Source organism: Onychostruthus taczanowskii, unplaced genomic scaffold, assembly GCF_017590055.1.
Source record: "Onychostruthus taczanowskii isolate IOZ18803 unplaced genomic scaffold, ASM1759005v1 scaffold104, whole genome shotgun sequence".
In the NCBI taxonomy this organism is placed as follows: domain Eukaryota; kingdom Metazoa; phylum Chordata; class Aves; order Passeriformes; family Passeridae; genus Onychostruthus; species Onychostruthus taczanowskii.
The window spans coordinates 1,465,981-1,489,481 of NW_024496968.1; the positions used below are offsets into that span (position 1 = coordinate 1,465,981).

Here is a 23,501-nt window from a genome sequence, read left to right on the forward strand (position 1 = left end):
CAGCAGTGGTAAAACATTCTCTTCACGCTGGTCTACCAGAAGACTGGTGAGTGCCAAACTATTCCAGTTCTACTGCTGTACCATACATCCACAGGAAAATCTCATATCATTGGGAGGGTGTAGAGTAAGAGACATCTATTTTGGTGAGAGATTTTGGAGCTGCTGTTTGTTGATCTGTGCTTTGTTCTGCCAACACGAGGTATATGCATGGATGCTTTTTTTTTGTTCTGGTATAAGTAGGAGTACAAGACTACTGTAGGTTTTTTGTTTGTTGGTTTTTGTTTTTTCCAATTTTATCAGTGAACTATTTGGAACATTCAGTTCCTTTGCTAATGGCTAGGTTTCATGTTACACGAACTGTTCACTAGTAAAATCATCTGCACTTGGAGCGTAATGTGTTTCCTTTGGAATTGTGTTTTAATGGCTCCAGCAGGAGAGATGCACCAGACTCACTTATCCTCAATGGAACTCAATGGATTTCTCTCAGCTGCTTTTGTGGCCTTTCACTTCAAGTGTCAGCTTTTTGATTGCTTACTAGAAAAGAGTGTGGTTGTGAAATAAGTAAGGATTTCTTTGCATGTCACCTGTAGCAAGAAGGTGAATGTAGAAGTAGTTACAATTTCTGTTTTGAATGACACAATAAACTAGGAACCAGAATACATGAGGAGAGCTTAGGATTCTGTAGAATTTATATTGAAATGATGTTAAGTGCTTATTCAGAAAATCACACTGTATTTGGTGGTTTTTTTTTTTTTTTTACTTCTGAGAAAACTTGAACTTTTTTTTTTTTTTTTTGCTATTTGTCTTTCTAGGCTTCATGATACAGGGGGAAAAATTGGCTCTCACTTGCCTTAGTAAGCTTGAAATTGGTTTACTTTTAGGCAAAATGAAATGTAGGTTTAAATCCCTTCTTAGTTTCCCGCAAATTAGTCTTAGTTGCTATGTTATCTACTGAACACTTCCGTGTGCAGTTTGCTGCATTTTCCCCAATATTTATTTGCCCAGCAACTGTGCTATTCTAATACTGCATGCCATGAAGATTTGCTGTGCTTGGCAGCTCTATCCTGTCCTTGTGGCTGGTAATGAAGATGTGAAACTCTGTCCATGCCAATCATCTCCTGAGAGCTGGTGTTCCAGAGAGTTGCAGGTTCAGAGCTGGAAGCAGACTTCTTTCTGTTTGATACTTTTGGGTGTTCTCCCAACCCATCTGAAGAAGAACATTGGCCATGGAAGGGAAAATCTGGTTGTGGAATGAGTACTCTGTGGAGTACTCAGGCACTGTTGCAGTTGAACTCAGGGAGAACTGTAGCAAATTCAATTCCGCCATTGAAGCGGAATGGAAAAGTGAGGATTAAAGCAAGAATTGCTTCAGATTCCATGTGGTCCTAGGGAACAAAGTGAGAATAGTTGGACTAAAAGTTGCTGACTGAATATAAGCAATGTAGAAATCACTGAAACTGGCACATTTATGTATTGAGCTGTCATGAGGACAGCTGAGAAATACTGGCAGAGAGATTAGAATGAGGAACCCAAGGTGTACTGTGTGGTTTTTTACCTTGGATGAAAAAAGAAGGAGATTGGTTGTTTTTATGCCTTTTACCTGTCAGTTCTATAGGTATTTTCCTTGTGCCATTTGTAAGCTATAACTTGTTAAAATAAAGTACATACTGATGCTTTTCAGTAAAGATTCCCAGTTAGTTCCTGAAGGAGTTTGTGATTTTTTGATGAAATTTAAGCACAACAAAATTGAAAATGATACAGTTAAATTTACATTCAGAACCAAATCCCCCCCCCCCCCTTTTTTATCAGCAGTTGGAATTGATGTGCTAAAGGCTATTTATGCAAAATGATGAAAAGATAAACCCCACCAAATCCTCACATTCAGATGCTGTTCTAGAATGTTGAAGAGTCTCAGGTTTGTTGCTCAGTCCTATGTAAAGCTGAGATAGTCTCCTAAACCACTAATTTTGTTAATTCTACCAGACGTCTCAACATAGCTAGCAACATACTGAGTTTTTTAACCAGGCCAGTGTATTTGGAATCAATAAGCTAAGCGGTGATTGCTACTTGCATTTTTTTTCTGATTTTATTTGTCTTCATACCTCAGGACTGATTTATGCATGTGTTGAGGACCATAGCTGATGAAAGCTACAGGTAAAATAATGCTAGAAATTGGGTCCTGGGTGTCTCAGACTAACCTCCCTGCCTTATGTATCACATTGACTTTAGTGGATTTTTAAAATCTATTAATGTGTCATCTGCAATTGAATTAATATTTGTGAGGTTAGCTTTATGGTAGTGAATATCATAAAATGGATAGGATTTAATTGTTTTCATTTTAAAATCAATATTTAGTACAATGGTTGCACAACAAACAGGAATGAAACAAAATAGTAAGTGACCACACTCTCACCTACATTTTGCATGAGGAAGGTTTGATGTTGAAGAGGTTATGGATGTGTGAAAGGCTGCATCATAAAACAGTGACATTTTTCTCTTTGTCTTAAATTTTTTAACTTCTTTTTTAAAAGTTAGCATATTTTTTTGAAAATTTTGTTTGAAAGCACAAAAACCCTAGACTTTAGCTTAGTCAAAAGTGTTTTGAGATACTGAGTTCATCGTTATATATGATTCTTGTCTGCTACAATTCTACTACTACTGATTGTACACAGTGCAGTTTTACATTAATCTCTGGGCTGAGGCAAGGCCTGGGTAAAGTGATACTCAAACATTGTGTTCTCTGTTGCAATGCTTACAGATGTAAAATGATTTGTTTGTAAAGCCCAAGACCTTAAATTAAAAAAAAACCAAACCATAACTTTTACTTTTGTCCAGTTATATTGAGATTGGAAGTAATAATTATTCAATGTTTTTAAACAGACTGCTTATACTCAATAAACACCTCATAGTATATATGAAAGTTCTTAATATCTCTATTTGTCTTGTAATGGCTTCTTATAAGGGTAGCTTCCTGAAATATTTGGCTAAGTTTGTTTAAAATCTAAAAAAGGGAGGATCCTTTTTTCCATCTCAGTGACTTATAATAGCAAATTAAAAGAATATTTTGATGAGTGGTGTAAAATGTTATCAGTATAGGAAATGCAGAGCAGTGCTACAGAGGCTGGCAGTGTGGAAAAGCACTAATTCTGTCTGCAGTACTGCGTAGCAAGAAACTAGACTCCTATCAGCCAGCTCTGTAGGATCCCAGCAGCTGGAGCTGGGAGATTACAGATGGGAGTCTCCCTCTTGAAACATGCTCAGTGTGCTCAACCTCCAGGAGTTACCAATAGCTTCTGTGGTAATTAAAGAAAACAACAAAGCACCCTTATTCTCAAATTCAGTCAAGATTTATGTAATGTGAGTTTGTTCCTAACTCTCCTTATCCTGCAGGGTTCAGCACCTTGGGGTGCTTTTCATCCTAATGGTGCTCTATATGCATCATAGACTCCATATTGTTTAAGTTTGGATGTGAATGGTCCTCCCCAAAGGGGTAACACTTGAGCAACATCAACAAGGGTAGCATTAAAAGAAGAGATAGAACTGGTGTAGTGAGACTGAGCAGAACTGAACAGACTGGATTCCTGTCTTGGACAGGAAATGGGAAGGAACTGAGTTTGGGGTGCTTCATCGCTCTATTGCTTCTGTGGTGTGTCAGAGTTGCTGATAAACATGCACAATTTCTTGCTGCTGTCAATGAACTCTGTTCCGCATGAGGATTCATCTACATGTATGTAATTGCATCTCCTCAGGGCAAGAGGGATTTTAAATCCATGTTAGCTGCATCATTGAGCAAATCTATGACATCTTAGCAAAAATAATAGGTTTAGTGAGAACAGGTGTTATTTCACCCCTCCCTGGAGCAATCATTTGTCTGTGGAGAAGTTATTTCTTTTGATGCCCACCTGTTCATTAGTGCTTGTGGTAATGGTGATTGACCAAGGTTTCTGGTTTTGTAATGTTTTGCTGGAGAGTCAGAAAATTATTTGTTTCAATTATTATATGGAGACAAGAGTATTCCAAGCAGGTGAGTGTATTGGTCTTGTATCTAAATACTACTGCAGTGTGAGAGCTACCCTATTTCAGGTCTAAAGTTACAAGACCTAGGTTTTGTTTCTCTCTTATCATAGAGAATTACCATTTTTTATTTACTCATCAGGATGGTAAGAACTCTTGAGTTGGAGCTGGAGGAAAGGAAGGTGAAAGAAATGAAGGGGTTTAAGACCAGCACTGTTAAGTAAACAGAGAGAGGCTGGAAACCACCTTGGTAGGCAGAGGTGAAATTGTGTCCCTGGCCTCCAGGTGCCTTATTTATAGCTGAACCTGGGACCTGAGCACAACAGAGAAGCCTGAGTGAGTAGTGAACTCCTGCTCTTCACAGGGGTGCTGATGTACCTTTTTGGGTGATAGGATCATCCACCCATAGACCATGAGTTTACCTCAGTCTGTGTCAGGATCACTCAGATTTTCCTAAACCTGGATTTTAGTTTTTAGTGTTTAAGTGGCCACTCTTGTGAGCAGAGCCTTGTTCCCTCAAGGTTCAGTCAGAACTGCAGGCTCTGGGACAGGGAGGGTGCTGCCCCTGCCCGCAGCATCCTGTGCATCCAGCCTGCCGAGCTGCCTCTGGCATCTGTGGTGGGGAGTGGGTCCCATGCCAGCAGGATACATTTTGGAGTGTTTGCAGGATCTCAGCAGCAGTTAAGGCTCCTGCTGTGTTCCTGCAGGCAGTCTGGATTGACTTCTTCCTCTTCAAAAGCATGCCTGATAAATATATGTGTATACGCACACACACACACATACATTTAGGTTTATAAAGAGGGAATGTGGTCTCTATGACCTCTTTGTATGCACCTGTCCTTCATTTTTCAAGTGAAAATAGAAACCTGCATTTTAGAGTACATGGTAAGTGAGAGGGGGAGGTATTATCCCCACATGGTTAGGTTTTTTGATCTTGATACATAAATACTTTTTCGACAAACATGATAGTTGCTGAGCTGTGAAGATTTTCTTCCCTTTCCCCTGCAGTCTCCTTTTTCTGTCTAGGCTACAGTCTTCTTAGCATTTGCTAATTCGACAGTTAGTTGAACTAACCCTTTAGTCTTTTAAATAATAGCCCTTCCCTCTGTGTAGAAATAGATAAGGCATTGATTTCCTTTTTTTTGTGATGGGGTGAAAGCTCAAGCCTTATTTTTCTTTATGGAAATTAGGTACTTCTAAGTAAACAAAGGAAAGAAACTTGACAAGAACAAAGGGTATTCAAGATTCTGCTAGTAAATCTGTGTTCTAATTATGTTGGCTGGTGTCATCTTTTTTGGTTTGGGAGTCCTATATTGTTGTATATGATTTTTGTAGTTAACGCTTGTTTTTGCAGATACTACTGATAGAGGGGATTGTGCTTGTAATGATGGTGGTACGTGCAGCTTCCACTCCTGAGGCAGCCTTTGATAGCTGAGAGTCTGTTGACAAATATGCAGAACACTCCCTTTTTTTGAAAGATGTTTGTATTTAAAAAAAAGTTGGGATGAGTCACAAGATAACGGTATGCAAATAGCAGAAGGAAAGTGACAAATTTGGAAATCCTGTTTTTTCTTACTGGTGGTAAGAAATGTGGTAAATTGACATAGTTTAGTGTATATATAGGTCATTTGGCAACAAACTATTTTAGTTATCTAGGTATTCATGCATTTTGGTCTTCCTGTAAAATTCCATTTCTAGGTGATGTTTGTTTGTTAGACATAAGTGATTTACTGGGTATAGCTTGGCTTCTTTCAAAGAATTTGTGCATTTGCCCAAATTTTAATAATGTCAGTAACTGATTAAATCCTTTGGCTGTTCCAAGGAATTTCAGGTGGGGTTTCTTATTCTCTTTCCTCAGCCATATGTCACTATTTTTTAGGTACATTACTTAGGGAAATACAAAACTTTTGTCCTAAAGAAATGGCTTCTTGGTGGGTTTGGAGATCTTCAGAGGAACATATGAGGCAGCCAACATTTGCCTCTGCCCAGAAGACCACAGTTCTCTTTCTGTATGCTTTCTTGGTATTACTGCAAGCAGTATGAGACTCCAGTGCTTCTTGTGACTCTGAGTATTCCAAGATGCTGCAAAGTATAAAATAAAATATTTTTAGGGAACTGAGAGCTTTGCGTGGAAAAACACAAACATGCTGAGTTTTGAGACTGCACAGACTTTTTGTACCTCAGATGTCTGACCCTACCCAGTTTGCTGAGTCCTTTCTCAACTCATGTATGCCATGGCATGAGTTGAGAGAAGAAATAGCACATGCAATAAGCTTTCTTCTGAGATTTCTTCTGAAACTCCAGTATCTTCTCCAACTTTTCTTAGTGAAATTACTATCATTTTCATAGATGACTTCAAGATTTTATTGTTTTGATGTAAAAAGAATAAAGAAAAATAATTCCTTGACACAAGTAAAAGCTTAATCAAGAGATTAATGAAATAAACTGATTTGTGATCTTCATGGTTAGAATGGATCATTTCTGCTTGATATAGTTTCAGTGAAGTAAAAAAATAAATTTGTTACATTCCAAAACATTTTTCTCTCACCTTATTCTTCCTCTTTCATTTTTCACCCTAACATCTTATTCACAATGTCTTTTACCACAGGCCACTCTTTGAAACCTTAGGTGTAGATATGATAGGGTAGTGTTTAGGGACTTTCCTTGTAACCTGACATGTAAATCTCTTGAGGATTCAAAGGCTGTAAATATAGCTGTTGGTTTAAATATAGTAGAGTAGGAAGAATTTTCTAAATTCTTTCTTACATGCTTATTCTGCTTGCATTTAAAACATTTAGGAAATTTTGGTTCACAAGCATTTCCTTTTTATAGTCTAACTGCCTTCCATAAAGGGAAAATTCCTTTCTTTTGCTTCCTGATTCTGGGTGGATTTTTCATTTCCGGCAGTTTCTTTTTCTTTTGGCTTATTGGATCACTTCAAACTGAGAGCAAGACCGAACTAATCAAGAAGTCAGATTCAGAGAGCCAAAATGAGATTGTCAATGTGAATATTAAAGGGAGTGATACAAACACATAACACTCATGTCTAAGTGAAGACTTCAATCTGTGAGGAAGTGCTTAGCTGTAGGTTTAATTTGTTCTGCAGCTTGGTGTAACCAAATAAACTGTTGTTGAGTTAATTGTCTTTTTAATATAAACCTGGCACTGATTTTTGCACTGATTTTAGAGTACAAGAATTAAAAACAGTTATCTGTTTCTTTAGTATCGATATAAAGTTTTTCTTTTTTTTTGTTAATTTCTTTTGATAGCTTTTATTTCCTTTGTTTATACTGTGATTTTTTCATCTGCTGCACATTTTTCCCTATCTTGTGAGACTGATTGTTTCTATACATTGTTGTCTCATTCCTATTACTAACAGGAGACCTTAAATTTGCCGCAGAGCTGGTTGACTAATCTGCTGCCTGCTTACTGACACTGATATCCATATTTTCTTTCCTTCCTTAGTAACATTACTTCTAGAATGTCTGTATTTTCTTCCAAATATCACAATCTTTGCCTTGCCCTCCCCTTCCCTCCCCCTACCCCATAATCCAATTACATTAGAGAAGCACTGAAATATATAAAAATAACTCATAGGCATCAAGCAAATATCTTTTAAATAAAAGTCTCAGTAATATTGTGGTAAGGCATTGTAACTAAGGCTAAGACTTTTTTCAGACTTGTGCACTCATAAATCTATGTCAGACCTTATTAAGAGAATGAAAGCATTTGGTTGCACACGTTGTGTGTGAATTCAAAGCTGAAGTGTTTCTGTAATATGAAAAAATTTAATTTCATGACCTCTCCTCCAATAGTTGACAACTTCATTTTTCAGGAAAATGCTGTCTGCAAAATACCCATTGGTAAGGCAACGTTCTAGCTAAATTGCATCATGAGCTTATTAACTCCCATCTAATCATCCAGTCATGGCTGATTAATCACTCTTCCTGGTGCCTTGCTTTATTAAAATCTGTTTTCTGTGCCACTGACCAGCAAACTGCTGTCTAATTTCATGTGTAGGGTAGTCTTTGCTGTGGATTAAAGTGAAGCCCTTGTCCTCTGATCTGAAAGGCTCTGTGAAGGAATCATCACATGCAAGTGCCTTGCATGTATGGTTATCCTTCTGTGTTTAAGGGATAGGGAAAATGTGTGTTTCCTCACAGAGTTGAAAATCTTTCCTGTGCTTCTAAGACACAATGGAGCCTTTTTGGGATAGGAATGCAACTGTAGCTGGTGGATTTGTGAATATTCAAATCACCTATCTCCAACTGTGGAACTCTGAATTCATTAATTACTTTGTATTAGTAAGCAGCAAGATAACACAGTGAGCTGGCAGCTTTGTCATTTTCTCAGCATGGGAGAAGGGCAAAATAATTTCATCTCTCATGCCAGCGGAAAGAAGTAACACCTCCCATTTATTTTAATAAATGTTCTGTATGTTAATGAATAAGCCAAGTTACCAAGGTACTTCCTTAAAAAAAGTATGAAGATTGGCAGTTAAATGCACTCTTGAAAATTTCAGCTCTCTGATTCACACTACAGTAGCCTAGTTAATAACCTATTTGAAAGCTAACAGCAGCTGTGAATATGACAGGCTGAAAATGTTTTCAGGTTTACCAGAAGAACCCCCACATGTAGGAAGGAAGAGTCAGAAATTAACCAGAGGTTTCTTGATATAACAAACCAGAGCTCTTTTAATTTCCTATTACTGACCTGAAAGTTTTCTTAATCAAACTTTTGGGCAAAAAAGACCAAGTTAGAGCTTTTCATTTCTATACTTTGAGTTTTTTCATTAGTCTAGAGGTTGGCTACAGGTACCTGTCATAACTCACTAAAATAACAAAGTGCAGTAATTTTCTTAATAAATTCTTTGAACAAGTCTTTATCAGATGGTGGCATGTCATAAAGAGGGACATAGTTGCTGTGTCCAACAACATTAGCTTGTACTTACTGCAAGGCTGTCCATCCCAGACTTTTGAGTTTACATGACCCAAGTGCTGCTTACTGCAAGGACAGAAAGTGACAGAAGGAAGAGGAAGGAGAGGAAGAGGATCTCAATGTTTAATGCTGTGTGGGTTTTTGTATCATGTAGATGGACGTACATATTTGATACCAGTTGAAAACTTTATAAAAAGGTGAGCTAGAGTCTTATTCTACTTAAAATATTGACTACACATTTTAGTGAAGCCATAGTGCAAATAGGAATGGGAAGTAAAACAGTGGGGGAAAAAAAGCATGGAGCTTTTACAGAGAAACATGTACTATCATCTCATCCTCAGTGAGCCTTATTTAGCATCAGAAGTGATTGCTAGCAGGCTATTTCAAATAAGGCACAAAAAGTATATGGTTTGGCTTTGATCAACTGCGCTTTGATCAAGTGCAAATACTGGAAAAGATCAAGAATGGCAGACGCAGTGTTTTTGCACTCTTCTTATCATCAGGGTCAAGCAAGGACAGGAATAAAATCAGTATCTGTTTCAAATCACAGAATTGTGACATCCAAATACTTCTGGCCTGGCACATGGGCCCTTCTTTAGTGTGTGCACTGTGTTTGGGATGAGGATGTATGGCATGAAATAAAACATTATTATTTTCCTATAAAATTTTCCTATTGTGGAGGTAGATAGCAGCAAGCTTTTTTTTTGGCATTAACACGACCCTTGGAGTGCTAATGTGCTCAAAGTTTTCTTTCTAGGGTAGTAGTCAGTAAAAAAATGATATTGGGGGGAGAGAAGTTACTTTGCTTCTACCCAGTAACATTTTCTGATCTAAGTTACATGCAGAGAAGGAGTTAAAACAAGTAGACATGAAAGCACAGCTTTAAGTGTCTTGATGACAAAAGTTTACATTGGAAGACAACCTGGGCTGGGAGAGAAGGCATGTTGTTAATTAGCTTGTTTAATATTAAATTCAGGAAGCCAAGGTGTTGATGAAGCTAATCAAGTGTTGTAATAGAAGGAAAGAATACAATTCCACTTGGAATCTAGTTCAATTCTAATTATTCTCACCTTGCTTATTTTTATTAAAGTTTTAGACAAAGATTTTACTATATGTTCTCAGTTTCCACAACAGAGAAATAACAAAAAAAAAGCAACATTTAAAATAAGACTTTGGTTCAGATAAATGAGTCTAAGTGCAAGGGTAGATATAACATCTATTAGTGAATGTTACATATTTCTTTATTGAGATTTCAGTCACAATGCCATGTGTGGATCATGGCAATATATTATAATTATCATGGCAGTTCTCGTAAATATTTGTAGAGAATGTGATTATGCAGAGGCAGCTGAGATTCTCCTATACACTGTGAAATAAAATTCCTTAGTATTTTTGTGTACTGCTCAAGAAGATGAAGGGAAACAGAATACAGAAGCCAGAATTAGGAATGGGAGGTTGTTTTCATAGCTTAAAGTAGCTTACTTTGTAGCTTTTGCACTTGTAATTAATGCCTCTGTATTAGTGGATATTCAGCACACGTTCTGTGATCTTGCTTTTTGTCAAATTTAAAAAATGAAAAAAACTCCTCATAATGCTGGCAAGATCCCTCTTTATCTCTCTGCTGTTATTTCATGGCTCCTTAAGTTCATGGCAAGAGGAAGTAGGGTTATCAGAATAACATTCCTGCTCTTTTAACTGGCTTTTATGTCTGGTCAGTGTAGTTCTGGGGATCTGCAGTGCTTGGGAAAAAATGATGAAAAAAACAGCTTTCCAGTTTGGATTAAATGCATTTAAAATGAGAGCTTGACTGAAAAGATTGGAGCTTGATGTGCCCCTGAAGAGAAGTCAGCAAGTGCAGATCACTCTGAGGTTTCTGGATTAGCATAGCAGTAAATTATTATTAGGTTTTGGCTGTATGCTCTTCTTGCTAGAGCTACCTTAAATTTTAAGGGAAATATTAAGACTGTAGTATATTGCTCTCTTCCAGATCAAGGAGGGAGATTATTTCATCATTCTAAATGCTATCTTTGATCTTTTGCTTGATTCTTAGAAGAAAACTTGGAATCCTTGGGTTAATTTTATAGCACTACTTGTATATTTTAGATAGACCCAGATATATGGGTGCTGTGCCATTTTATTATCCATTGCTCTCCAGTTTCAAGTGTCAAAATTTTTACTCATTAACTTAGGTTGATGGCTACTTGTTGACAGTAGGCAGTGAAATAATTCTTTTGTGTTCAAATAGTAGCTTTCAGTAAAATTATTATTGTAGTATAAGTAGTTCAGAATCACTAAATAAATTTCAGAGGTGATATATTCTTCAGTCTTTTGCTAACTCTGATGTTCTCATGGCAAGATAATTCCTGTACTCAGAATTGCCATATGGAAATGTACTCACTAAATTATGATATCCAGTGTTAGGCAGGGCCATGTTTTTTTGGTTTTTTTCCTCAGAAAATCTTTGAGTACCCAGGTACATGAGGAAAGAATATTTCTAAGTAGCACACTGCCTTTGAGGTTATATATATTTTAATATGCATCCTGCATCCTCTGCTGAAGGAAGTGTTGTAAATCCTGATACTCTTTGGGTAAGAGAACAGAAGAAGAAAGAAGAGGAAAAAAAATCAGTACATACATAACTAAAGGTTTTATTTTTCAAAAAAATGTGACTTAGTGGTCAGGAGAGAAAATGAGCTGGATGAAAAAAAGTTATTGAATTCCAGGGATCTGGATTTTTTTTTTTTCTGACTAGGCAAAAATTCCTGTGCTTTATGAAAGAAATGATCATACTGTTCTTTTGGACTGTGTTTAATGTAATGTATGATTGAAATGAAGCAGTTACTGTGAGATGCCACAGTGAGAGGTAACTTCGGAAGTGTCTGCCAGTCCCTGCCTACCATGTCCATAGCCCTTCCTGAATTTTAAATCTTCCTAGACTAGTTTGAAAGGTCTACACCTCCTAACAGGTGAACAACTCAGTAAAGCCTGAGTTATTTATGGTAAGAACAGGTAATTTCAAGTCCAAGAACAGTAAGCACTGCAAAAAAGAGAGGTAATAAAATTTTGTCTGGTATAAGAGAATGTTAGAATTTGTCTGCTTGTTTGTTCACTCTCTGGTGTGTATGTGGATTTTTTGTTTGTTTCGTTTTGTTAGGTTTTTAATTTATTTTTTCAGTTCTCCCCTTGGATTACTGACCAATGCATCTATAGCAACAGAAGCTTTGAATTTTAGTGTTTCCTAAATTTGGATGGGTGCTGGGAAATCCATGGGAAAACGGTTTCTGTGGCTTCTAGTCTTGAAGACAGACAAAAGATGGAGGTGTCAGTGTGAAGCAGGATCTGTATTTAGATGTGCTGTGAAGCATTTGCTTGCTTATTTTCTGAATCACAGCTTAGATCTTAGATACATGTGCAAGACTGAGGTATCAACCATTTCATCTCTGTTTATGTGAGTTTTACATTTATTTTATCTATATTAAGATAATTACTCTTGGATATGAGTAATCCTATTTATTTTTAGCTTTACCTAATCTATATTCCTAGAAATTTCCAGATGGGTAAATATAATATTCTAGCATTCCTAAGTCTTTTTCCTCCCCCAAATGGGATACTAAATGTCCAAGTCACAAGTCTCCCAGAATAGGTTCCAAAAGCAGACAAAATTTTATCTTCATGTGCTGCACAAAAAAAGTCTTAGAAATTGTGACAAAGTGGTCTGTAAGAAAGAAATGTCTTCTTGTGACTTGAGTCACTCAAAGGTCTCTCCCACAGATGAAACGGGAGCACAGCAGGGCCTGGGAGGGCTCTGATGAACCTCACAGCAGAAGGCCTATAACCTACAGCTGTAATTACAAGTGGAGGGTCTTATTGTGCTGTGCACTGTTCCACGCTTTCAGAATCAGATGTTTTTGGATAAATTCATAGTTATTTCCATGTAGGTGTCAAACTGTACTGTCTGACAAGCGTACATGCACTGTTCAAGCAGCTGTTCTGAGAGACATTCTAGTTAAACATGAATATACCAATGCAGAATTAGTGTGTGCAGTGTATAAATACTTGGAAAATATTGCACATGACTCATAAAGCTATCTGGTGTTCATTAAAATAAAGTAAGTGGACAATCCAGCAATTATAAGGCAATTAATTGTAAAACTGATAATGGCTGTTGAGCTTTGAGTGGGTTCTCTGATAACAGTTGAGGCTGCTTGTTCGCTTACACTTTGGGACAGCAATTTCTTCTCAGAGCAGGGCAATAAAGCATGCATCAACTCTTTCTAGCATTGTCACACAGGCAAATTGCTTGCAGTGCTGTTTTCAGTGCATATAAAATTTTAACAAAATAAAGGATGTATCAAAGGCAAGGTAATAAAAGAAATACTTGGACGTAAATCTAACTTGGCTATTCCTTACTGTATTTTTTTAAGGCCGTGTAGTTGCATTTAGATTTAAATCATTGCTTACTTTTATAACTTGCCAACATCTTATCAAATAATTTCTTATCTTGTAGCTGTTTTTGAGGAGGCATTTGTGCAGCTGTGGTTGATAATAAGTCACAGTCAAGATTGCTAAGAAAATAAATAGCAGCAAATCAGAATTTTGTGTAGCACTGAACAAAAACATAAAGCTGCTCTTTAATTGAAATGTATATTAAAAGCAAGAAAGTTTACTTTCAATTGAGCTATTTTAACAGATGAGAACTAAATACATTGTCTTTTATTACAGTAATTTCACAAGCAAGTTGACATCCAGATATTACTGGTTTTGAAAATTGCTCCTGCTTTGCACCAAGCTATCTTAAATTATTAAACTTGTATGTGCCATCTGCTAACAAAAGGTCAATATGTGAATGCAGTAAAACCACTGAAGGCATGATATTCTGCAGCATTTTCTGCGCAAAGTCCAGAGACCAATCTACTGCAGATATACTGCTCTTAGTGCCAACTAAGTATTTAATAGGTCGTGGCATACTATCTGTTCTAGTAGCTGAATTGTGTTCTAGTAGATATCCTCAATCCTTTCTGAGACTGTAAGATAGTCCAGAGACTTTTTACAGAGAATGATTTAAAATCTGTTTCCTTAATGAGTCCTGAAACAGTTTTCTGAATGTCAAACCTTAAGCTTTTGGAGTTATTCTCACTTTCCCTATAGAAGAAATGGATGACATTATGATGTGCTGTTCTCTGTTCTTATGCAAGATATTCTCATATGCTGCAGGTTGTAGGATCAGGGTTTGACAGGTACCCCTAATTTTAACTTTAATATTATGGCATTCTTTAAAATGGCAAACCATGAATGGTTTGCAATGAAACCTTTTCAAGTGAATGATGTTCACTAATGTCAGAACTTTACTCAAGAGGAAATGGAGAGACAATTTATAGGATACTGTATTCTGCATTTTTGACTGGTTGGTACTGAGTGCAGTGTGGAAGTAATTCAGCATCAGTCTTCCTTTGCTGCCTATTACCTGATTTTAGATGGACATTCTTGACTTCTAGAATTGGAAATGCTTTCCACAAAATAAAGACAGAAAGTGAGGTATTGGCATTTTAAAGTGAAGATGCCAGGAGAATATCTTCATTACTAGAAGCTATAGAATACATTTTCTTTCATACTAGATACATTTCTGAAAATATGAAATGTTAACTTCAAAATAGACTTTGATATGCTGTATTTAAGGAAAGAGATTTACTGATTTCTTGCTTTTTCTTTCTACAGCTAGTTGATGTGGAAAAATGGGTATGTGATTCTGTCTTTTATTCACTTGATCCCAAATGTTTCATGTTGCCACTGAGTCTAATCTGTCTGTTTTGATACCTGGTGTGTTCATGATCCTTCAACTTGCACGGCTCAAAAAAACCTAAAAAAATAGGTGAATATATGGTCATGTAAAATCTGGTCACTCCTGAATTGTCCGACCAAATTTCATGTTACCACAGTGACTTTTATCTCTTTAAATTTGATCACAGAATCCTCTAATATAAATGTATGATTATGTCTTTTCAGTTTTGAGCCCTGCTGTCTAATGTTATAACTCCATTCTGTAACCCACCCTGTCTTTTCCAGTATAGACACTGTAATCTTAACCTGCATGACAGTAAGATAGTTAATACTGATAATGTGTGATGCTGTGTGTGGCTGCAAATACACAAAATACATTTAGTGATGTAGAACAGCTGCTACAGAATAAAGCCAATATTTCCTAGGTCTTAGCAAATAAAGCACAGTTCTCTGCTTAATGTGTTGTTAAGACCTTTCCTATTGTGTCTGTGTATACCATACATATTTGTTTGGGCATCTGATACAACTCCCCTCTGTGGGACATATTTATGTATGTTTTTCTTCAATGTAAGCTCTAACGTCAGTGTTATGTGAGAGTTAGTGGTCGTAAAATGTGTGTAGAATTGTTTGTTCACCTTGAAAATATTTGAGGCCTCTCTGAAGGCTTGGACTATAGTAGGTATCCTTGGTTTCATAATACTTTGTTTGGGCTGCACATGAGCAGAGACCCTCTCAGGTGTCCTCTGAAATATGGCCAATAACATAACTATAGCACTGGTCTCATTTTATTTCAGCCAGAAATTACAGAATTTTAATCTGTGATTATTACATCTTTATAGTAAGTAGTAGTAGAGCTTGCCTGAGACTCCTGTAGGTAAGTACATTGTTTAAATAATGGCTTAGGCTTTTCTACACCATTTCTACTGTACTTGAAAATATCTGTGTCATGTCACATACATAGGTAGATGTTTATAATATTTATTAAAAAATAACTGCAGTTAAGTGTTAATTTTTGTTAATTGTGTCAGTATGACAGCATTATCTATATTCTGTGGATCTGGTATTTATGACAACCATCCATTGATTTTAAGTGTTTTTAAGACATACTGATGGTGAAGTTATCTTTTAATTTTGTCCAGTTTATAATTACGGTTGAGAAAGCTGGGTTATACATCTTTAGATTCTGCTGTTTTTTTCCTATGAAAAATTTTACTGTAAAGAGGAAAAATAACAATAAAAAGCATGTTCAGTACTGTACAGACACCTCTCCTCATACTCCACAACACAATAAATATTATATGCCAGAATTTTCTTGACGACACTGATGTGACTTATTTTGAAGCATTCATAATCTATTAATGGAAAATGTAGTATTACTTGCATAAATAGAAATCAGATCTGCTATTTTGAATGTTTGTTTTTGTTTTTTGGTGGTTTTTGTTTTTGTTTGTTTTTAAATTCAGAACTTAGTAACATCAAAATCTTGCTTCAGAAAGACTGCTTCATCAAAATGTGTTCTTAAACCATTTTTAAAAGAACTGGTTCCCATGAGACTGAAGCTAAATGTGTCATTCTAAGTTAAACTGGGTAAAGAATTTTTCTAATAGACTGATTCTATAATCCAGACAACCTCTCTGATGGGGGTGGAGCACATACTGGCTTTATTTCATACATAAAGTTATTCTCTCTCAGATGAAGCTCCAGTCTGGCCTGTAAAGGAGCTTTTAACTCCCTCTGTAGCTCCAGAGTGTTACCAGAGGTCTTATGATGGACTGGACGTGCAGTGAATTAATACAGTAGAGAGCTGGCTGCTGTAAAGCTGCATGCTCACTGGGGCAGACACCTCACTCTAACACATGCATCTCTTGATAAGCCATTTCCCAGCATAGAGCACACAAGGTTAATGCAAGTGTGTTTGGTTATATCCGTCTGTGGAAACCTTAAAGCCCAAGCCCAGAGAGAAGCTTCATGTCGAATTAATGAGCAAATTAGTAGCTAAACCTTGCTGTAAACAGTTTCATGCTGTTCAAAGGATAAGCTAAAGTCATTCACTCCTGAGCTGTTCTAGCCTGTGAAGTGTACTAACGAAAGTTTTAGAAGAAATTACTCCAGTTCCTGTGTACTTCTGTCAAATGACTATAATTCTTCTTGTGATTTTGTTCCAAAATCTTTATTCTACTGAAGGGATGTGCTCTCAGCTGAAGCTGGGTACAAATGAAATGGCTTTAAGATACTTGTTGAACTCTTGGCTTCATCCTTTTGTCTCTGAGCAGGTATGAGTGTGAAGGCTTGTAGATCTACTTCAGTGAAGAATCAAGTAGATTAAAGATATCTTGCCCAATGTAGAAGTTAGTGGAAGTAAGGCATCCTGGTTCCCATTTCATATCTGAAACCGGCTTTTCTGCTTTTTATAAAACTGCCAAGGTGGGGAACCCCCTGTATTTGATCAAAGGGATTTATTAAATTTGAACCAAAATTTAGAAGACCCTGAATGTACTTTCTTTACAGAGAAAATAACAGTAATGCAGTAAGATGAAACTGAATAGCACATAGTGAAAGGAATTCCTTTAATCTCCCTGACTTTTTTTTTCTTTAATGTATTTATGAAATAAGGGAAATAAAGTGTCTTTTTTTTTTGTAAATTAGCAATGTGCTTACAAATTTGTGATCTCAAGGGAGGTTTGTATACTTGCATACAGCAGGACTAATGTACTCATAAAAGCACCTGAATGTCTGCCGTGGCTTTCAGGATAAATGCTTAGCTCTACAGCAGGTTTCAGTGTAAGGATGAGAAATTTTCTTGGGTATCTCTGGTGATGTAATAATTTGGCCTTTTTTACACATTTGACTACATATAGTTGGTAAATTATTTTGAAAATTCGGCATTAAAAGCCATCCAGATTTATTGTTTTCAGGAGGGATTACTCTGAAGAGCTTTTTATTTGAAAGGAAATTAAGTGTGTTTTTTCTTAACTTCAGAGTGCAAGGTACAAGAATTTTCATGTTTACCCTGGCTGATGGCAAAGCTATGCTAATTATAACATTGTAGGATTGTCTTCAGTTTTTGAGACAGAGAAACATCTTCCACTGAGGGTAATGGTAATTTTTTTTCTCTTTGCCTCAAGTAGTAACTATGTTAGCTCAGTTTTATGCCACTAATGCTAATTTTCAATTTCTTTGGAGAAAAAAAACTTGCAGAGTAAGAAAACACACTTTAGACACTTTTCAAAAGAATTGCTTTCATTACAGAGACTTGTAAGTTGAGAAGTAGTGAATAAATTCTCACTTTAGTAGTGTGGACTGGATAAATATAACAAATGGAATTTGACTAATGGAAACAACCTAGGGTTCTTGTGGAGGTTGGAGTGGGCCTCAAAACAAGATTTCATCAAGGGAAATTATTCAAGTAATACATCTTCAGTTCTATTAAAGTAATTGATTGCACATCAGTACTTTATAATCAGTATGATTTTCAAGCATTAAATGAATTATATAAAGACATTTTTTTCTTATAATTTCTTGCTCACAGTTAATTTGCTTAACTATAGATTGATTTTTCATATTGCTGTGGGAAAATACATTATTTGTGCACAAATATTTAATCCTCAAATATAAAGACTTTGCAAAATTTTGTTACATCAAATTTTAGATGTAACATAGACTGCAGAGGTGGTTCAATGTAGGGAGCAATATGAGCAGTGTTAACTCAGTTTCATATACTGAGAACTCAGTTCTAATACACGTCTTGAAGGAAAATGTGAGATAATAATGTATGATGTTAAAGTGAACAGGAATATCAAAATGGAGTGACTATGGAAATGCTGCTTAAAATGTCACTACAGTGATAGTTTCAACCACATCTGTAATTCCATCCTTAGAGTATTGTATATTATAGCAGATGCGAATTGCAGCCCAAGTCTAATTCACTTGCAGAAAAACCCTAATATAAACATTTTCTAAGTACACTTTTTAATTTCAAAAGAAATCTGTGTGCAAATTGATTAAAACTAATCTCAATCAAATAGTGACATTTCCAAATGTATGCTGGAGTTTCTTTGGTGTTTCTCCTTCAGTCCCTGTTATACATCCAAGAATTTCAAGCTGTGCTCTACATAGCAATAGTAATTTCTGTGAATTACGGCAAACTGTCTCAGTTTACTTGTTTTCAATACTTGTTGGATAGGTTAGTGTAAAGAGCTAATATTTCTAAGTAGCAAATGGAATGCTACAAAAATTATACAAAAGATGTAGTCAGGAGATTGTCTAAATTAAAGGATTTTTGGCAGTTTTCCTATTAAAAAATACAAATAAAATAGAAATCATATTTTTTCTCTTTGCATCTAGCCAGAAAGCCCAAGAATTAAGGTAAAATTATGATAAATTAGAATAGTAAATGATAAGCTACCTGAAAGCTGTGCAAGAAGCCAGGGAATATAATAGCCTCAAACAGCTGAAAATACTTATATTAAAAAGACATCCTAAGTGAACTCAGATAAACCTTCACTAGGTTTTAAATGTCAATTATTTGCTTTTTTTTGAGAAGGAGGAATTAATTAAGAGTATGAATAGAATGATGGGTGTTATGTTCCTCAAATATAATGATTTGAAGTTCTGCAATGGCATTTTTATTACTTTTCCTTTTTCAAGTCCTGTTCCAAGCCAGTCAAGTATTCCAGCTGCTGAGTGCTCAGTTTAGTTCCTCCATGAAGATATTTGTTTGATGCTATGCACTCACATAAGTATTTGTCCCTGAAAGGTCAGATGGCATATGCAACTGAAGACTTAATCAGAGGAATATGATTATCCTGTTGTTGGTTACATTCAATTACCAGTCCTATCTCTCTGAAAAAACTGGGCACTAAAGAAACAGCATTAAAAATTAGAGGACACTGATTTCTTTAACAAGAGAAGAAGAAAGTGGTAATTTCAGTGCATTTAGTCATCAAATTTGCATTGGTCTCACTTGTACAGGGTTTATTGTACTGACTGCTTACACACTCCCATCACCCCAGTCACAGGGGAGGGCTTTTGCCACTCATTCCTAGTCAGGCCCTGTTCAACTTCCAATACAGTCAGTTTTTAGGATCTCCCTGTCGCTCCAGAAACAAAAATGGGAATTGAAGGTATTACAACTGTACATAGAGCCTTTTGCCACTGTGGGTCTGATGAGCCAGACCATTGGATCTACACAGTCCAGTGAAGTCCAATTGTGCCTTTCACCCATCTTTCTGTGGGCAAGGTCCTTGTAGTCCTAGCAATAGTATTGACTATTCACTTCTTGTAAATATGAATCAGAAGTCCCTTCAATCAAGAGTATGGTCAGCCCTTCTGCTCTGGGGAACTTCCCACATGAAACTGGACCAGCAATTTTCCTGGAAGAACCACGTTTGTGATTGTTTTTCCTTGCAACTCACATATTTGTACCTCTAGGACTGAGGCAGATTTTCCAGCTTAGTTCCTCATCTCCTCTCTGTGGTCACTCAGGTCAAACCACAGGGTGGTGTGTACTCACTGCGTCCTCTCTTTTGAGCAGAAGAAGCTTACTCCTAATAGTTGAGATACTGGTCCATGTAGGTGGGGAGTTGGATCTCTGTGCTGCTGCACCAGTTTTTCCACAGCTGAGATGATGAAGGAAGAAAGATTTTCTTCATGTTGCTGGAGTTGGCCAGCCAGTTCATCCACCTCCAGCATGGCTAATTTCCTCAGGTACTGGATATCTTTCTCAGTGGTGGTCCACTTGCCTACGTGACATATAATATCTTTCTTTAACATCTGACAGAAGTTGCCTTCAGAACCTAAGGACTAGTACCTCTTTTCCATCCACTTTGTCAATGCTTCATTACCTGGAAAGGAATCCCAGCTGTTTTGCTTCCTCACCCTCTAATTCCGGGCTGCTGCTCCCTTTTTCCCAACATGGTAGCAGCAAGGTGACAATGGGCTAACATAGACACTAGACAGCAGCTGAAATCTTTTCACACATCTCACAGCTCACTCAGTGAAAGAGGTCCGGTGGTTGGCACCTCATTTTTGAGTTTTTGCTCTTTCTTCTCCCCTATCAGTGTCTGCCTCTCTCCCTCCTCCTGTTCTTGTGATGGCCCTGCTTTGGGATAGTCTGCCTTTTTCCTCCTCCTCCCTTTTTCTTCCTCCTCCTTCTCAGAAGATACTCTTTCATCCCCTTGAGGGTACTGAATAATGTTGAACAGGACTCATTAGGACTGAGTCAGGCCTCAGCAGGTGATTTGTGTCTTTCTGGAATTGCCAGGATGACAGAATACTTCTTCCAAATATTTTACTAGTTTCTCAGGATTCTGCACTTGTTCAGAGGTGTAATTCCAAAATGTTGGAGGTGGCCACTGTCCTAACCACTTGTGTATTCTATCCCACATACCCTGCCACTCCTCAATATCCAGCCTCAGTGCAGATCTGTGGGTGATACTCTTAAATAGTTAACCATAAACAAGACCTGAAAAACATTCAGGAGCCCTAGCAATAGGAACATGCTGGTTTGAACATCCTGAGCATATTCAGAATTCTCAAGCACTGTTGTAATTAGCCTGGAGAAGGGGAAGATGGAGGAAGGTGTCTCCTCCATAGATTGGCTCTCCTTGAAGTAAAAATAAAAGGTGTAATTATCAATAGTTTACAGTAGATGGCTCCTGGAACACAGAGGTGATGGCAATGCTGTGTACGAACTCCAGGTTAGTCTCACGACCCTCAATTTAACCTGTCCTAATGCAGTGTTACAAAATACGACTAAATAATGGCATTAATCCAGCCCCCAGAAGTGATAAACAGCATGGCAGGGAACGCATACCACAGGTAAGATGTTACATAATTCAACTTTGAGAATGTGTACAGCAGCTGTAAGAAAGGTGGCCTTTTTATCAAGGCCTGTTGTGATAGGAAGGGTTTGGTAGTTTTAATCTGAAAAAGGGTCATTCTATATTAGATATAAAGAAGTTTTTTCTGAGAGTGGTGAGACATTGGAACAGGTTGCCCAAAGAAGTTGTGGGTGCCCCATCCCTGGAAACATTCAAGTGAGATTGGATGAAGCTCTGAGCAACCTGTTCTAGTTGAAGGTCCAACTGCTCATTGTGAGGGTTTGGACTAGATGATCTTTAAAGGTTTCCTACAACCCAAAACATTCTATGGTTCTACATTTCCATGGACTCTTAGAGCAACTAAGTCAACATTGTGACCAGAGACTAATACACTAATAAAATGAATGCTTATAAATAATTTTTATAACACTCTCTGGTCAGATCTGTTGTTATCTCACCCCTTTGTGCCCCGTTTAGGGCTCCAGAAAGGATTGATGGGGTTTAAATCTGCAGCAGTTGAGCACCACACTGCTAGCTCACTGCCTCCCCAACCAGCAATAGGATGAGGGCAAGAATTGAAAGAAAAAAAGTTAAAGTTTGTGGGTTGAGATAAGGACAGCTTAGTAGGACAGAAAACAAAATAATAATAATAATAGTGAAAAAAAGAATTAGAATATTCAAAGCAAGTGATGCACAATACAATTGCTCAGCACTCACCAACTGATGCCCAGCCAGTTACTGAGCAGTGGCCCCAGGCCAGCTTTCTCCCCAGTTTGTATGCAAAGCATGACTATGGCCTGTTTGGGTTGGCTGTTTTGGCTACATCTCCTCCCACCTTCTTGTGCCCTCCAGCCTGCTTTCTGGCAGGGTGATAAAAGAACCTGAGAAGTCCTTGACTTAGTATAAATACTGCTTAGAAACAGCTAGAATATGTGTGTTACGGACACTGTTCTCATTCTAAATTCAAAACTCAGCACTGTGCCAGCCACCAGGAAGAAAATTAACTCTGTCCCAGACAAAACCTGTACAGGAAGTTAGAATGACTTTAAGAAATTTGAAATTATATGTGTGTTATATCGGTTTAATTTTCATATATGCATTCTGAATTGCTAATGTTAGTCCAGAAACTCATGTATGCCATTGTCCTGAGACACAGAGAACAAGTGTTCAGGAGCAGGAAGTTCTGCCCTCTGCAGAGAATGAGTTGAGGAAATTTCTTGTGTAAAACCTGTTGCATACATAAAGTACATAATTTCTGCTGGTTTTTTTTTTTTTCTTTCTCTCCTTTTTTTTTCTTCCCAAGCTGAGAGTTAATGTTTTTCAGAGTAAGCATTCTCATTTAGCTAAGAAGAGATTTGGTCTCAAAACCTTGGAGAAGGTTCTTTCAGAACAGTATGGCAGGAGTGTCCAGAACCCTCTCTGCTGGCCATTTGCTTGCAACTGTGGCCCTCACTGGTCATGATATCTAACTTCTCAGGCTTGGTCTGAGCTTTGACAGGGTCATTCACTTTGCATTTGTGGGCATTATGTATGTTTAAGTATTTGCGATAACATTTCAGAGTATGGTGGATTTTTGAAGCGATGGATAGACACACAGATATGTGTTCAAACTGTTGTCTTTCAGGTTTTCTCGAGGGGTTTATTCATAGCACATTCTAGCTCTCAGAATCTAAGAATTATCTTAAAAAGTATTAAGGAACCAAAGTAGCTCTAAAGCACATGATATGACTGACCCAAATAGATGACAGTTGTTTCTCATTTGCTGTAGTTCATTTAATCAATCAACTGAAGAGAATGATTTGTTATATCTGGTCTTTAAAAAATCCGGCACAAGAAGCTGCTGTATCATTTTAGTAATCATTTGAAGATGTAAACTGTTCACTTTAATTTGAAGGTAGTTAAAAGATTACAATCAAGCATTTTAATAAATTATCAAAAAGAGAACCAGAA

At 37.0% G+C, this 23,501-nt stretch overlaps 1 protein-coding gene across 1 annotated transcript in view; it reads left to right on the forward strand.

Moving 5' to 3' along the window:
* The window catches only part of RYR2 (ryanodine receptor 2), a 381,210-nt gene that overhangs the window by 118,724 nt on the left and 238,985 nt on the right, over positions 1-23,501 (forward strand). Inside the window, exon 4 of the mRNA XM_041413766.1 lies at positions 14,668-14,688. Coding sequence (XP_041269700.1) covers positions 14,668-14,688 — 21 coding nt within the window. The remainder of the gene's footprint in view (positions 1-14,667; positions 14,689-23,501) is intronic.